Genomic DNA, 17,213 nt, shown 5'->3' with positions numbered 1-17,213 from the left:
GTGAGAAATCTTCTTTTGGTGAGGGAATTTCTGGAAACCTTCTTAAAAATGACTTTGGTATATTATGCTTTTTAAAAAATGTGTATGGCTTACAAATTTTAATAATTTCTTTAAGAAAATATTCCCAAAAACAAAAGGAAGAAAAACTGTTGGTAAGCCTAGACTTTCTTTATTAAAAAAACCTTAATGTGTGTCCTCTAATGAACACTAGAGAGGAAGGGAAAATCTACTGAAATGGTCAGTTGGCAGCAGGAAAGAATAATGATCAAACAAGAATAATTAATGTTAAGAACTATAAGGGATAAAACTTTGTTACCCAGGTAATCATAATAACATCATTGGAATATAAAAATCAGTCCCAAGATTGAGAAAAGATTACCCCATAGTTTGGACCCTGATGAATCCAAAAGAAAATTATTTGAAAAGTATTTCTAGAAATTGAGATGTCAAAGAAAAGACAATATTTGAATGAATAAAATACAGTTTCCTCTTCTCTTTGCTAAATCTCAAAAATTAATTTGAATTTATCAGTGAAGACCCTTGGTATGCTTCACTTATTGAAACAAAAAGAATTGAGAGCTTTGATTTTTAGTTAAAGCAATATAAGAAGGGTTTCCTCTAGTGTTATAAGCTTGTGGTTAGATGAGGCCAAGGGTAGCTTTTTTTGCCTGGGAAATTTGATAGATAAGTGAAATTTAAAACCCATAGTTGAAACTTACAAGTAATTGACAGTTTTAGTTGAGTGATATTTTATGTGGTTAATTGTGTTTATTTAAATTTAGTTCCAATTTTAATTCTTTTAAGTTCTGAAGTGTTTGTGCCATGTGTTTATATATATATATGCATATATATGTACACACACACATATATATAAATATATATACACACATATGTATATAGCACATATATATGTATTTCTTTAAATTACAGGGGGAAATTGAGACATATACAGCATAGAAAGAATACAGTGAGCCTCATGTACCCATCACCCCACGTCAACATTTATCACCTCATGGCCAGTTTTATTTTATCTGTACTCCCACCTAATCCCCTTACCCCCAGATTATTTTAAAGCAAACCACAAACATTATATTCACAAATGTTTCATTATTTTGGAGAGCCATCCATTGATAAATAGACATTTAGTCCATTTGCTGTTACTTCTTTATAATCCATTTCCTGAATAAACCTCAGTGTATTTGTCTTTTTTGCTACTGAAGTACGATTAGATTGTTTCCTTTTTTTTTTTTGCTTTAACAAGTAGTGTCACAATAAACATTCTTGTGCCGCTCCTTGTACAAATATTTGAAAGTTTCTATAGGGCAGTGTTTCTTAGCCAAGGACAATGTTGCCCTCTGGGGACATTTGGCAATATCTGGAGATATTTTTGATTAAGACTGGGGTAGGTACTCCTGATAATTAGTGGATAGAGGCCAGGGAATGTGGCTAACCGTCCTACACAGCAAGGACAGGCTCTCACACTTCCAACAAATAATTAATACAGTTTATCCAAAATGTCAGTAGTATCATGGTTGAGAAACTACTCTGGTACATATACCTCAAAGTAGAATTGATGAAGCTTATAGTGTATGCAGTGTTTTTGTTTTGTTATTCTTAAAAAAGGTTTTCTGTAATACATGAGGAAAATATTTCTAATACATATAAAAAGTTTGGAAATGTCCGGAATTAAATTCAAAGCTTCTCTTTCATGACACTGGCAATCCAGTACTTCTAAGAAATTTATATCTCAAACCAAATTGAAAAGTAGCATTTTTCAGAATTAACCATTTCATTTACTTACCCTGAGTGTGCTGATAGTGAACTGAAATAGATTGGTACTTCTACCTGATTAAAACATTAATTTTAGAGTTTGAGTCTGTGTCTAAAACTTGGCACTTGTGTAGACAGTGATAGTTGGAGAAACTGAAGATGTGACTGAACAAAATAAAAATTACAGATGGAAATAGAGTTTTTCCCTGACAGAGATGAGATATTATTAAGCATTAAAGACTTAAAGGTTTGGAAAGTTTCCTGTTCTTTAGGATGATTTAAATTGGATTTTTAATTGAAGACAAGGAAATGAACTTAGTGAATTTTGAGGCATACTTTGAAGCCTGTTAAGATAAATGGCTCCCTTTGAAAATCTGATGAAAGTTGTGGTCCCAGAAATATGTGCACATATGTACATATAACAATTCCACATTTGCTTTTGGGTGGTTTATGCGTGCTTCTGGAGCCCATCCATGCCTCCGCCCCCCTCCCCTCAGGATCTTCAGGTTAAGAACTTCGCTAAAAGTCTTAAAGTGCTAGAAATAAGAAATAAGAAAACTCAGAAAACTCAGAAAAAGGTGACTTAGAATTAGAATTCTTCAAGCCCTCAACATTAAATAAGTGAACACAAATCTTATTTTAACTGTATAGCTATAACCTACATTTTTCTCTCTTTTTGCTAGGCATATTCAACGATCCTATGGCAACAAGTTAACGACAACAGACAGAATACAAATGAAAAAGCATGTTTTGGAACTACTCTCCCAGCAGAAAAACTGGATGACTTTCGTGATGAACAAATTGGACAGTTGCATGAGCTCATGCAAGAAGCCACTAAGCCCAATAGGCAGTTTTGTATTACTGAATCTACTAAACCAGAATTTTAGTCTGTACAATAAAGCTTAACAAAGCATTTTAATGCTCAGGCCCATTATTTTAACTATCAGTGTTTTTTTAAAATTCATTTTGTCAGCTTTTAAACTTTGAGGATGGTGTTAATGAAATATTCTTTTACTTTTGGATGTTATGAATGCTCTGCTCTGTTGGGTTGGTATCACTAGTAGGCAGCTGAAAAACTTCACAAGATTATTGGAATAACAGTACTTGCTGGATGGGATTTGATTTTTTTAATTAAATAAGAAAGAATCACTCTAAAATGGACAAACTTCTGGAATTTTGCTGATAATTTTTTTATATGTACGTTTATTTTTAATGTCACCCCTGTTCAAGCATTAACTGTATGATTTTTCTGTATCTTTGTCACAGACAAGCATATCATGATAATGATCATATATGGAATTCCAACAAGATTATTATTTAAATGCATTGTCATTCTGAAAGTTTATCATTCTATTCTAATAACATATATATGATTATACTTTTGAAAATCCTCTCTTCCTGGTCATTGTTTATTCACAATGAATGATTAAACAGAAGCTTTAAGATTCAGTATTATACTATCATTTGCATGATACATTGTACAAAGTGAAGAACATTTCTATTGTGTTTGTTAATAAGAAGTGACCCCTTAAATAATTTTTAGTTACCCTGAGAATCTCATTTATTGACTAATGTTTGGAGAAATAAAAATACTATAGATTTTTCTTACATTTAAGTTGATATATAAACTAAAAAAAATCAAATGGTAAGCCCATTCATATCATACAAAGTTTATTATGAATTTTTAAAAATACAGCAAGCTAAAATGATTTTTGTCTTTAGTTATGGGTGTTTACTTTGAGTTTCTGAAGCAATCATTTTTCAGATGCATTTGCATTGTCAGCTCTTTAAAACGTAATTCATCTGTTCTCTAATTTTGCTGTCTCACAAGTTCTCTCTTGTATGACTGCCAGGCACTCAATCCTTTTTTCCATCTTTCTTTGAGTCAGTCTGCCAGTTGATTAGTTGATCTTTTCCTCTTTGAAATATAGGCAGTCAGTCCTAATCAATAATTAATCTAGTGTCTACATTAGCGTAGGCTTCATGGATAAAACAATGAATAAGATAAGCAAGTCCCTGTCCTCAAGAAGTTTAAAAACAGGTTGTGCAATTCAGGAACTCTATTTCATCATGAAGAAATACTTTACTTCTTCAGACTATTAAAGTATTATTTTTTTCATCTTTGTACCTAATAAAAACCTAAGACCTATGAGGATACTACTTCCCCTGTAGTCTTATAAATGGAAGTTGTGAATTCTTTTACAACTCACTGTGACCTAGAACTCCCTGTTTTGTCCCTTTCAAACCATCAATATGTAATCGTTCCTTTGTGGTATTTTCTTTTTGGTTATACTATCCTATTCCTCTTGTTCTTTGCTGCTGGCTCTTGTCTCTCCCTCTCAAGTCTTCCATCATTTTTATGACCTCAGTATCCATGTGTTTGACTTATCCACTAGTCTGATGGTTCTTTGACATTATTCATTCAGCCGTCCATAATCATGACTATATTTGAACCGTCGTCCCTTTGTTCAGAACTGTTCCATACTGAAATTATGAATTACAACAATTCATGCCATTGTCACTATTTCTTATCTTAACAACTTGACTACATTCTAGTCATTCATTCAACAAACACCTATTGAGAACCTTCCACCTGCCAGGTATCCTTCTAGAGTTCTGGGAATACAGCAGTGATAAAAGACAAAAAGCCTACCCTCATCAAACTCAGATTTTAAGGGAGGGAGACAACATAAAATATGAGAGGTGATAATTACTGTAAAGAAAGTTAAAGCAGGGTGGGGCTCCCAAACTGAACTGAGATGCCCTGGGGTACCACAGACAACTCATTGGGGTGTAGCAGGATATTTTAAAATTTGTTGGACCCCACATGAATTAGTAGATTGCAGTAGTTCAGTACTAGGCTGTACTTTTTTTTTTATGACATGACTTTGTGAACCTTGATTTTTAGTGGTTGCTATGATAAAAAGCAAATATTACATAAAAATTAGTAACAAAATTAAGGTAGTGTTGTCCAGTCTGATTCCAGAGTTTGAAGAGTTGTGTAGTGCCAAACAGGTGATAAGTTATTAGGATATAAATACTGTTATTGGACTATTTAATAAATGAAACTGTGAAGTGTTTCTTTGGCTTATGGGTGCTATGAAAAATTTACAGAGACACTAAAGGTATGTAAACTGAGAAAGTTTGGGATCCATTAAAAGAGGGATTGTCAGGATGTTCTTTAATAGTGAACTCATCAGTCCTTTGACCACTCAATTTGTTAAATGTCATTCCTCTACAGTTTTCATTTTCATCCCAGTCTGCCCTTGTCCTTATGATCTTCACTTCAACCAGCCACTTAGCAATTGCTCAATGTCATCATCTATTTTCCTTTTATTCATCTGCTGCTGTCCTAGGTAACTAAAATCAATGGACTATTAATCAGTATGATTGATATGTTATCTTGTGAGGTCTGATAGTATTAACTATTCTCTGCTGATTTTGAACCACCCCTGCTTGGTTTTTATACTGTCTTACTCTCCTTTAGGTTATAATTTTTCTCCATTCTCTTTAAATAATGTCCCCTGGGATTCCCATTAGCACTTTCACTTTGCACATTGATTGCTTCAAATATTAACTACACTCTTAAATCTATAACCTAATGAGATAACCTAAATTTCATTTCTGAACTTCAGATGTATATTTGAAATTCTGTTACACATTTTCAAGTCATGTTTAAAATCAAACTTACTTTTCTTCCCTTCTCAATAAATGAATGATATTAACATATGTCCAATTCACCTGCTCAGAATTCTGTAACTTAGCCTAGATTTCACCATTTCCCTAGAGACCTTATTCTTATTCAGAAACTCTAACAATTCAGTGTGAATTGCCCAGCTGAGCTTAGCCCAAATTGCTAATCACAAGCTAAATAAATGGTAGTTCTTCTAAGCCACTATGTTTTGGGTTGTTAGTTACACAGCTAAAGTGAATACACTCTACTGCCTTACTATCTATTTTAGTTTTTAGGCTGCTAACATAAATACCATATAATGGGTTGGCTTAAAAACAGGAATTTGTTGGCTTATGGTTTCAGAAGCTACAAAGTGTCCTTTTTCCAGCATCAGTGTCTTCTAGCTGAAAATCTTTGGAATTTTCTTGGATTTTCTTGACTTTTCCATCACATGGCAGTGCACAAGTTAGTGTCTTCTCCCTTCTTTTCTAGATTCTCTTAACTTTCAGCTTGCTTTTTCCTTGGCTTCTCTTTCTGTATCCAATTTTCTTTGCTTATAAGGACATGTTATGTTTGATTAAGGTTCACCCTCAATCAGTTGGGGCACATGTTAACTACTAACATCTTCAAAGGTCCTATTTACAAATGGGTTTACACCCACAGGACCAGTGTGCCTTTTATGGGGATCATGATTCAAACCCTAACACTTTCTCAAATTCATTCATTTGGTCCATTTATCAGTCTCCTATTTTAGGCTTAAATTTTTTTTTTCTGTAGTAATTTATATCATGTATCCTTGTTTCCACGCTGATCTTTAATATGCTATTCTCCATGCTGCTGCTAACATAACCTTACTGATATGCAGATCTAATTATGTTACTTCCCTGCTTGAAATTTGGGATGGGGAGGAGTTAGGATTTTCATTAGTAAGAGATGGCACAATGGTAAAATTTGGATCTTACCATTTGTAGTGGTGGTTAGAGGGAATCGGTAACAGCTTTTGTGAATAAATTGGCAATATGCATTAAGAACTTTAAGAAGTGATCATACCTTTTGGACCGTGTAATTCCATTTCCAGGATTTTATCCTAAGGAAAAACTTCAACAAAGTTTTCCGTGTAAACATGTTATTAGTCATGTTATTTAAGACAGTGAAACATTTGGGAATAGCAAAAATGCCCCAAACATCAGAAAATTAAATGAATTGTGATATCTACAATTAAATCATTTAAATTTAGGTGTACCAATAATTTTTAATGATGAGAAATTTCTTGATGCTGATAAATGAGAAAGGGACACTATGAAATATGTAGCATTTTCACAAAGATGTTAGGTTTCCTTTTTCAGTAACATGGCAAATTGTTAATCTGAGCAATTTTTTTCCTCCTGAAAACTAAAAATTTCAAATAGAAAATAAAAACATTTTTGGGAACTATCAAGGAGATGGCATTAGCCTAAGAAATTAAATTACAAGGTAAAAATCTAAGTGAAACTAGAATCAGTTAAATATAGACTGAAGCATTTTTTCTGAGGGTGAACTTCAGCTTTGAAATTGATGGCTGTGGTGATTTGAGCTGTATGTATTGCAGAAAAACATGTTCTTAAATGTAATCCATTCCTGTGGGTATGAACCCATTGTAAGTAGGACTTTTTGATGAGGCTACTTCAGTTAAGTTGTGACCCACCTCTGTAAGATGGGTCTTAAGTCTATTATACTGGAGTCCTTTATGAGAGAATGAAATTCAGACACACACACAGAAAGCCTGGGGAAGCAAGAAGCTTAAATGGGGCTTGGAAGAGAAATAAGAGACCAGGAAACACTACCATTTGACAAACTAAGGACCAAGGATCACTATCAGCCATGCCCAGAACACCAGTCTTCAGGGAGAAAGCATCACCTTGATTTGGACTTTCTTTTAGCCTCAAAACTATAACCTAATAAATTCCCATAGTTTAAGCCAACCCATTTCATGGTATTTGCTTGAGCACCTTAGGAAACTAAAACAATGGCTCGTTGAGTCATATGAGTAGAAGACAAAATATCGAGTCCACTTGAGGTAAAGAATCATGAGAAAATTTTCCATAAAGCAAGGACCCTACATACTACACCTTTGGGGTGGGGTGAGCCAAAGGTAAACCTGCCCTACTACTTGTGCAAATGTTCAGACAAGCCCAAATTCAAGCCATCTGGGTGGTCAAAAAAAATAGAACTTAGGCTATGAATTTAGTGTAAGATAACCCCAAGAAAAGTGCCTGACAGATGTGAGCAAATCTTACTACCAAATCAAAGAGTCACAAATAACTCTTCTAGGAAAAAATAATCAAGTTTAAATACATGAAGAAATGGATGGATGGATGGATGGATGGATGGATGGATGGATGGATGGATGGATGGATGGATGGGTAGATAAAAGCAAACACCACAAGAAAAATTTGCACTATATTGGAAAGAGCAGAAACGTATCACCAGAAAACTCAGATCCTGGAATTGGCACATACATAATATAAACAAGCTACATTTCTATGCTTAAAAGTATAAAAGTTTGAAAATATCTACAGGAACAAAGGCATGTGTGGTGGTTGAACTGTACATACTCCAGAAAATCATATTCTTATAGCTAATCCATTCCTGTGGGTTAAACCTATTGTAAGTAAGACCTTTTGATGAGGTTACCTCAGTTAAGGTGTAGCCCACGGTGGGTCTTCATCCTCTCATCCTCTCACTAGAGTCCTTTATAAGAGAATGAAAGTCAGACAAAAGGAAAAAGCCACAAAAGCAAGAAGCTGAAAGTAACAAAACCTGGAAGAGAAGGGAGAGACCAGCAGATGCTACCATGTGCCTTGCCATGTGACAAATGAGTCCAGGATTGCTGGCAGCCAGTCTTCAGTAGGTAAAATATTTATGTCATTTCCAGAGAACCTTCTTCCAGATGCGTTTCAGAATTCAGAATGTTTTAGCCTTTTAAAAAGGTAATAAGGAGCACATACTAAAATTTAAGAAACACCCCAGTGGGTCTTGAGTGGTACCCTGTAATCAAATACATTAATATTTCTGTAGTAAAACATTTGACTATTCATACTAAGTGGAATAAATAAAGGTTTTCTATCCATTTTGGTCAGGATTTGCTGCCAGATGAGATCTGAAAGAGATTTTATTTTTTAAAACAACTTTGATTCAGAATTGCAAATAAGGGATTGTGGGCCTATATTAAACTCTTGAAAACTGAATTAGTATTTAGAAGGTCACCTGTTAAACATGGAATTAAAATAGTGGGAAGTAGGTAAACATGAGAGATTTCTTTATTAGGCCTCACTTTGTCTATATTAGGAAAAATCTCTTTAATGATCATTTCCATCTGTCTATCAACTTCAGTGATCTTTTTTCCTGGATGGTGCTGAACATACATAACTTGTAACATCGATATAAAGATAGTGGTTACCAGAGGTTCTGAAGTATGAGGGAGGGAAGGATAGGTGGAACATTGGGCATTTTTAGGAACTGGTCTGCATGATATTGTAGTGATGGATACAGGTCTTATATGTTTTGTCCAAATCTATAAAATTGTATGGTGCAAAGTATAAACTTTTATGTGAACTATAGACCATGGTTAGTAGCAATGCTTCAGTATTTGTTCATCTGTGGTAATAAATGTACCACATGAATATGAATGAGATGTTATTAATAGGGGAAAATGTGAGGGGGAGGGGTGGAATCTATGGGAATCTTCTGTATTTTTAATGTAACTTTTCTGTAATCTAAAACTTCTTTAAAAATAAAGTTACAAAGAAAATCCAAACAGAACAACTAAGAATTCCTCACATGGACATAGCATAGTGAAAGAGTAGAATGCCAAAGACAGAAACTCAAAAATGCCAGAGACAGAAACTCATAAAGCAGTCAAAGCAAATGTCACAAAAAACCTTCAAAGGGCTATGAGCTAGATCTTCAGCTGACTTGTCAACTGCAACAATGAAAACATGGGATGAGTATCTGTAACATGTTGAGAAGAAAATAACTTCCAACATAAAATTTTATACACATGAAATCTTTCAAGAATGATGGTGGCATAAAGACAATTTTAGACAGACAAAACATGACCAATGTAACCACCTGTAAATTCTTACTAAAGGAAATTCTGAAGGATGTGCCTTATGTAGTAGGGAAGTGATACAAGAAGGACCAAGAAGGTAGCAGATGTGTTTGAATGAAAGAGACATTTACTATTTGGAATAATAATGTCATATGGGGTTAAATAAATGAGATTTAAAATAACAAGAACAATAATGTATAAATTGGCAAGGAGGAGTTGATTGGAATAAGTATTTTAAATTGTGTGATCTGAGAGGAGAATAAAGATACTTATTAATTTAAAGTTAAATACAAATGTGTTTTCTAGTATAACCACTACAAATGCTTCTTATATAGAAGTAAGTGTATAACTTCCAAAATAGTAGAGGGAAAGATGGAATGGGAAAAAAACATAATCATTCTAAAAGATGGGGATAAAAAGAGAAGTATAACAGAGGCAGGATAAATAGAAAAAAAGAGACAATAGATATAACCAAATATATCAATAATTACATGAAATGTAAATGGCTTAAGTTATCTAATTGAAGGCAGATTGTCAACTGGTTAAGTTATGAAATCCAACTATATGCTGTTATAAGAGAACACACCTAAGCATAATGATATAGAAAGGTTGAAATAAAAATGATGGAAAAAATTTTACTATGCAAATACTAACCAAAAGAAAACTGGTGTAGATATGCTATTATCAGAAAAAATATTGTTGAGGCACAAGTATTACTTGTATAAAGACAGTCATTTCATAATCATAAAAGGTTTGATTCATTAGAAAGATAATTTTAAATTGGCATTACCTGGGAAGAAAGTGATTAAGCAGCTCTATTGATTTTAGAAAGTAAATACAGTTCCAAATAACCCGTGAATGAGAGAAGAAATCTGAATATAACCTAGAATATAAGTGGAACTAGAAAATAATTAATAAATACTTAAGAAAATTTATGGGTTGCAGTACCTGAAGGGAAATTGATAGCCTTAAATATGTCTAGCCTAAAGAACTACTGAATATTATTGAGAGAAGAATGTATTTTAATAAGTTAGAAAGCATTATAAAATAAGGCCAAAGAAACTAGAAGGAAGGAAATAAATAAACTAATGAAAAATAAAAAGTCCAGTTAAAACACTTAAGATCAGTGACAAATCTCTGCCAAAGTTAATCAAGAAAAAAGATATCAGGCATACTTAACCAATATCAGCAATGAAAAATAAGAAATAATATTCCTGTTGTGATAATAAGTAGATATTATGAACTTAAGGCCAATAAATTTGTAGCGTGGTAGAAATGGACACATTTCCAGAAAAATATGGTGCGGTGGATTGAATTGTGTACTTGGTTTGGACATGTTCTTGGTCTTAGTCTGCATTCTGGTGTGTGTAGACTCATTATAAATGGGATCTCTTGAAGATGTTACTTCAGTGAAGATGTTACTGAATCAGGTTGGGCTTTAATCTGGAATACTGCAGTCCTTTATAAGCAGAGTGAAATTCAGACATTTAGAGAAAACCAAGGGAAGAAGCTGGAAGTCAACAGAACCCAGACGAGACAGGAGAGACATGGCCCTGTGGACTGCCATATGACAGAAAAGCCAAGGACCAGATATCATGGCATGCAGCCTCAGAATACCACAGTCCTTGGGGAGAAAGCCTTGCTCATGCATCAATTTTGGACTTCTCTTAGCCTCAAAACATGAGCCAAAAATTTCTCATTTTTAAGGCAACCCATTGTTTGGTACTTATTTTAGCATCTGGGAAATCTAAACATATCTTTCCAAAATAGACAAAATGCTATAGCTATTCAAGTGATTGAATCAATAGTTAAAAATATTCCCAGAAATAAAATTCCAGGCCTCAACAACTTTTTTCGTGAGTGATCCAAATGTTCAAGAACCAAATAATTCCAAACTTAAAAAAGCCCTTCCAAAGAATAGAAAAAGGGAGATACTCCTTAACTCATTTGATACCAAATGACACTGTGAGAAAATAAAACCACTGGTCACCCTCACTTAGTGTGGGCAGCTGCGGGCCTCCGGGAGGGTCAACGCAGATGGCCGGGCGAGCTCTCCGGACGGGGGCTGCCCCACGGTCAAAGGAGAGGAGGGGGGTCGGCACGAAGCCGTTGGGCCCTCGCTCTCTCCGCTCAGGCACGGGGGACGCGCGGTGCAAACAAAAACACCACGGAGATGAGGTCTGGGCACAAGTCTGCTTTATTGTAGAAGGGGACATGGTTTTATAGGGTCTAGGGATACGTAAAGGGACTTGATTGGTGCCGGCGGGTGCTGTTGCTTGCGTAGACGGTTACTGGACAGTAGGCGGTTACTGGACAGTAGGCGGTTACTGGACAGTAGGCAGTTACTGGACAGTAAGCTGGCTAAGGGGTTAGGAGCAAGGGAGGGGAAGGGGAAAGTGTGGGCTGTCTAGATAACGGCTAGGCGGAAGACGGAGAAGGAGAGAAAGAGGGGCAGTGCTGGCTGCCAATACTGGGCGGGAAGGAGACGGGGACAACTTAGGAACATAAATATTAGACATAAATGCCTAATATTAGCAAGACAAATCCAGCAATATATGAAAGAGATGATTCATCCTGACCTGATCAGGTTGATGTCAGGAATCCAAAGTTGCTTTTATTTTAGAAAATCAATTACTATGACCCACCCAATTATTAAAGGAGAATTAATCATGGATCATTTAATTAGATATGGAAAAAGAATTTGCTAAACATTCAACATCCTTTCATGAGAAAAATATTCTCAAACTAAGTACAAAGGAACTTTATCAATCTAATTAAAGGTTTTCTATCAAACTTCTGCAGCAAATGTAATGATGAACCGTTGAAAGCTTTCTGTTTGAAATTGAGGAAAAGATAAGAATGTCTGTCATCTGGACTTTTCCAAGACAAATTTGTTATTCTCACATAATTTGATTGTGCATGTAGAAAATCCAAGAGAATCTACAGATTATTAGAATGAATGAGAACAAGTTTGTTAGATGAAAAAAAAATCACTGTATAAAATACAATTGCATTACTACACACCAGCAACAAATAGAACATGAGAATTTATAAAACTAATATTAAAATATTACCAACAAATATTAAGTACTTAGGAATCAAATTAACAAAAGATATTCAGAACTCTCTGGAGAAAATGATAAAATTTTATTTAAAGACACTAAAGAAGACTTAAATAACTGAAGTCATATTCCATGCTCAGCTCTCGGAAGCTTTAATATTGTGAAGATATCTATTGTTCCCAAATAACGTGCAGTTTCAATGCAATCTCCATGAAATTCCCAAACATTTTTATTTTTAATTGATAAACTTATTTTATAATTTATGTGGAAATGCAAAGGGTCAAGAATAGCCAAGATACTCTTTAAGAATGATGTGATAGGACTTACCTACCAGATATTAAAACATATTAGAGCTAGATTCATTAAGATAATGTAGCATTTTATTACATGGAGACTTGATTTATGACAATGGTGTCAGTACGCTGCAGTGGGGGAAAGGAGGATGGCTTTTCAATAAATAGTTCTGGCACAACTGGGAATTTTTATGGGAAAAAAAAACAACAACTTTGGTCCCTACGTTGCTTAAGGATCTAAATGTGAAAGGCAAACCAAAACACTTTTAGAAAATAACATAGAGAATATCTTCAAAATATCGGGGTAAAAGAGCATTTCTTAATTAAGGCACAATAAGTTCTAACTGCAAGGGGAAAACTGACTAAATCTGACAGATTAACATGTTGCTTCTTTTTTTCAAAAGCAGTCAAAAGTGAGAAGACAAACCTCAGGATGTGAAGACATGGTTGCAAAAAATATAATGATGACCAAAGGAATAGTGTACAGAAAATCTAAAAAACTTCTATATATCACTGAGAAAAATGTGCAACCTAGTAGGAAATGGGCAAAATCTTGAACACAATATGATACCCAGGCCCAGAGCCTCAACAGACTTCAGCTCCTACACTCTGATTTATTGGACTTACCCCACTCAGCTAACATGGAGTTGAAGAAGGTCAACCACCACGCCATGGAGCCTAGAGTGCCTACAACTGAAAGCAGGAGGAGTGCATCCAGTATCCATGTGGAATCTAAGCCCCCACTTGACATAGATGTGCAATGGACACAACCAATCCAATGTCCACAGAGAAAATGTGGAATGGGTGTGAGAAGGGTAGCCATGGTGGCTGCTGGGTTTGGGGAATGGGAGGAAGAGATGAGATGTGGAGGCGTTTTCGGGACGAGGAGATGTCCTGGGTGGTGCTTCACGGACAATTACGGGACATTGTAGATCCCCCCAGGGCCCACTGGATGGAGCGTGGGAGAGTGTGGGCTATGATGTGGACCATTGACTATGGGGTGCAGTGATGCTCAGAGATGTACTTACCAGGTGCAATGGATGTGTCACGATGATGGGAGAGAGTGTTGCTGTGGGGGGAGTGGGGGGTGGGGGAGGTGGGGTTGAATGGGATCTCATATTTTTTGAATGTAATTTTTAAAAATAAATAAATAATTATAAAAAAATTCACAAATAAGGGAATTTAAATGATAATTAAATTTTTTTTAAATCCTTGGAAATGCAAATATAAATCACAATGAAATATCCTTACACAATTTCCAGACTGATTAAAATAGGGAAGTCTGCCAACAATAAATGTTGCCCAAGATTCATAGTAATAGAGACTCTCTTATCCTGCTGATGGGAGTGTAGATTTGAATAACTCTTTGGAGAAAGTTTGACATTCTCTAGTAAATTTGAAAATGTTCATACTCTATAATACCATTGCACTATGTTGTGGTGGTTGAGTACAGATTCTGCTGCTGATACATGGGCTTTCTCTTTTTTGTCTTTATTTTTTTAATATTACACTCAAAAATATGAGGTCCCCATATATCCCCCACCCCCTTCACCCCACTCCTCCCCCCATAGCAACAATCTCCTACATCATCATGAGACATTCATTGCATTTGGTGAATACATCTCTGAGCACCACTGCACATCATGGTCAATGGTCCACATCATAGCCCACACTCTCCCACGTTCCACCCAGTGGGCCCTGGGGGGATCTACCATGTCCGGTAACTGTCCCTGTAGCATCACCCAGGACAACTCCAAGTCCCGAAAATGCCTCCACATCTCATTTCTTCCTCCGATCCCCCACACCCAGCAGCCACCATGGCCACTTTCTCCACACCAATACAACATTTTCTTCGATTACTAATCACAATAGTTCATGAAAAGAATATCAGTAAAGTCCACTCTAACTCATATTCTATTCTTCCATCCTGTGGACCTTAGAATGGTTGTGTCCACTCCATATCTATATCAAGAGGGGGCTTAGATTCCACATGGATGCTGGATGCAATCCTCCTGCTTTCAGTTGTAGGCACTCTTGGCTCCACGGTGTGATGGTTGACCTTCTTCAACTCCATGTTAGCTGAGTGGGGTAAGTCCAATAAACCAGAGTGTAGGAGCTGAAGTCTGTTGAGGCTCAGGGCCTGGCTATCATATGGTCAGTCCAGAGATTCAGGTTCCCTGGGTATATATTAAACCCCAGCACCAACTACAGTTCTGGTAAAAGTAACAGGAGAGGCTTGTGAACAAAGATCACATCTGAGTCCAGCTCCATCACACAGAATCACAAACTCCAATGTAGGGCCAACAGACATGGCACTGAACTCCATCTGCCATGTCCATAGAACCTGTGGGTCTCTGTAGCCCTCAGAAGAACCAATACCTAGGGTTGTTTCTACTTTATCTGTCTCTGGGACTCTGCTGAGGTGTGCATAAGGGCAACCCTCTGATAACCTCCCAGCTCTTTTTGGAGACTCATAGCCATATAAACTCATTTGTCCTTTCCATTTCCCCCTTGGTCCAGTTCAAAAAGCATTTTTAACTCCTGGTATTATATGTAGACTGACATATTCTGCTGGTCTGAGCTGACCCTTTTATTCAAGGTCATTTTCTAGTTACATCATCAGCTGATACTTGGTAGTAATCCCTCGGCGACAAGGAGGCTCATCCCCGGGAGTCATGTCCCATGCTGGGGGGAAGGCAACACATTTACATGCTGAGTTTGGCTTTGAGACTGGCCACATTTGAGCAACACGGAGGCTCTCAGGAGGTAACTCTTAGGCACCCTGCAGCTCTAGGCCTTGTTCTTATTTCAGGTGCGCAGGCTCACAAGCATATTCATTAGTATCAAGGGCTCATTGTTGGACCTTCCTTCTTTTTTGGTCTTTGCTGTTGCACTTGGGGGATTGTTGCTGTTCCTTTAGGGACTGTGATAGAACTCCTCTGGCTAGGAACTCAGCACTCCCCTCAGATGTTGTTTTTAATTGTATCCACTATGAAAATACCCAAACATTTTTATGTACCCTGGATATATGCCCTGTAGAACTCCCTGCCAATCATGTGTCCCTTATCAATAACATCCCACACCAGTATTCCTCTGCTGCCATTGTTGAACTTCTCTGTGATCCAAAACTTCCTGAAAAGTGAAGCCCAATATATTGCCAGGTTCCATTAATAGTAAAATGGAATATAGTGATGAGTTTAAAGGTTAGATATAGAATACTATTAATTTGGAAAAATTATAGTAAAAATAAATGGGGATATTGAAAAATTAAAAAATGCAAAAGCTTTGTTTTTGATGTTTTGCCTTCCGTCACTGCAGTTAAGTGTTGCCCTGTATGCAAATTGGCAAGGCAACTACTTCCATCTTTTCCTCTGTGTCTATGTCCTATCTTTTTCTTTTCTTTTTTCTAATTATTAAGCTTATCTTCACAAGAGTTTTAGATCACAGTAATTCAAATATGCAATATACAGTACTCCCACATATCCAACATAAAACCTTTTGCCTTCCACACCAATAATCTTTTTACATATTCATACTATATTTACTGAAACTGATGTACAGATATTGAGACAATAGCTTTCAAACAAGGTAACATTTGTGTTTACATTGTGGTTTATATTTTATACTATACAATTTTCTAAAATTTTAGTTATCTTATGTTTTACATTATGATTTACATTTTAGCCTATCAGCCCCTATATATTTTTGGTGTAATTTCACATGTCTTATATCCATCCTTGCATACTCTTGTGGAACACTTCTATTGCCCACACAGTTACATTGGTTCCATCTAGTCAATACCTCTTTCCCGCTCCCCTTAGGGCCCACAGTGACAGTCAATCTTCATTGCTTGAAGGGCCATGTTCAGAGATACTTGCAACAGTGTTGAGGGTTTGACATGCTCAACTGCCCAATGGGAGTCACCATTTCTCTTGAGAGATACAATTCCCTCTATTTGAGGGCATCAGTCCTCCCCAGGATGTGGGTATACCTTCACTCTCATTATATGGATCTCTATCCAATGATATAACCCACTATGACAAAATGAGCATTCACATATTCCCCAGGAGCCTGTCCTGCATCAGATTATCCCCTTTAAGCATCTTAAACAGGTAACTTTCCTTATTATATTTTTGAAAAGGTTTTCTCAGCATTATACTCAACCAAATACCTGACAATCTCCTATGTTCGTATGTTGCCCTCCCCTCCCCTAATTTCTTGGGCAATATTACCCATCCTCCCATCCCTGGCCCCCCTCAAGCCCACAAAGCCCCACCCAAAGGTAACCCTATGCCCCCATTTTATCCCTTCCTTGTACACTTACC

The 17,213-nt window shown here is 36.2% G+C and overlaps 1 protein-coding gene across 1 annotated transcript in view; it reads left to right on the top strand.

Moving 5' to 3' along the window:
* The window catches only part of SDHAF3 (succinate dehydrogenase complex assembly factor 3), a 79,380-nt gene extending 73,881 nt beyond the window's left edge, over nt 1-5,499 (top strand). The window contains exon 2 of the mRNA XM_004470742.4: nt 2,454-5,499. Within this exon, the coding sequence (XP_004470799.1) occupies nt 2,454-2,657 (204 nt within the window). The 3' untranslated portion in view covers nt 2,658-5,499. The remainder of the gene's footprint in view (nt 1-2,453) is intronic.
* The last annotated feature ends 11,714 nt before the right edge of the window (nt 5,500-17,213 follow it).

Source organism: Dasypus novemcinctus, chromosome 5 (assembly GCF_030445035.2).
Source record: "Dasypus novemcinctus isolate mDasNov1 chromosome 5, mDasNov1.1.hap2, whole genome shotgun sequence".
NCBI lineage: Eukaryota > Metazoa > Chordata > Mammalia > Cingulata > Dasypodidae > Dasypus > Dasypus novemcinctus.
This window is presented reverse-complemented; position numbering and strand designations above follow the sequence as displayed.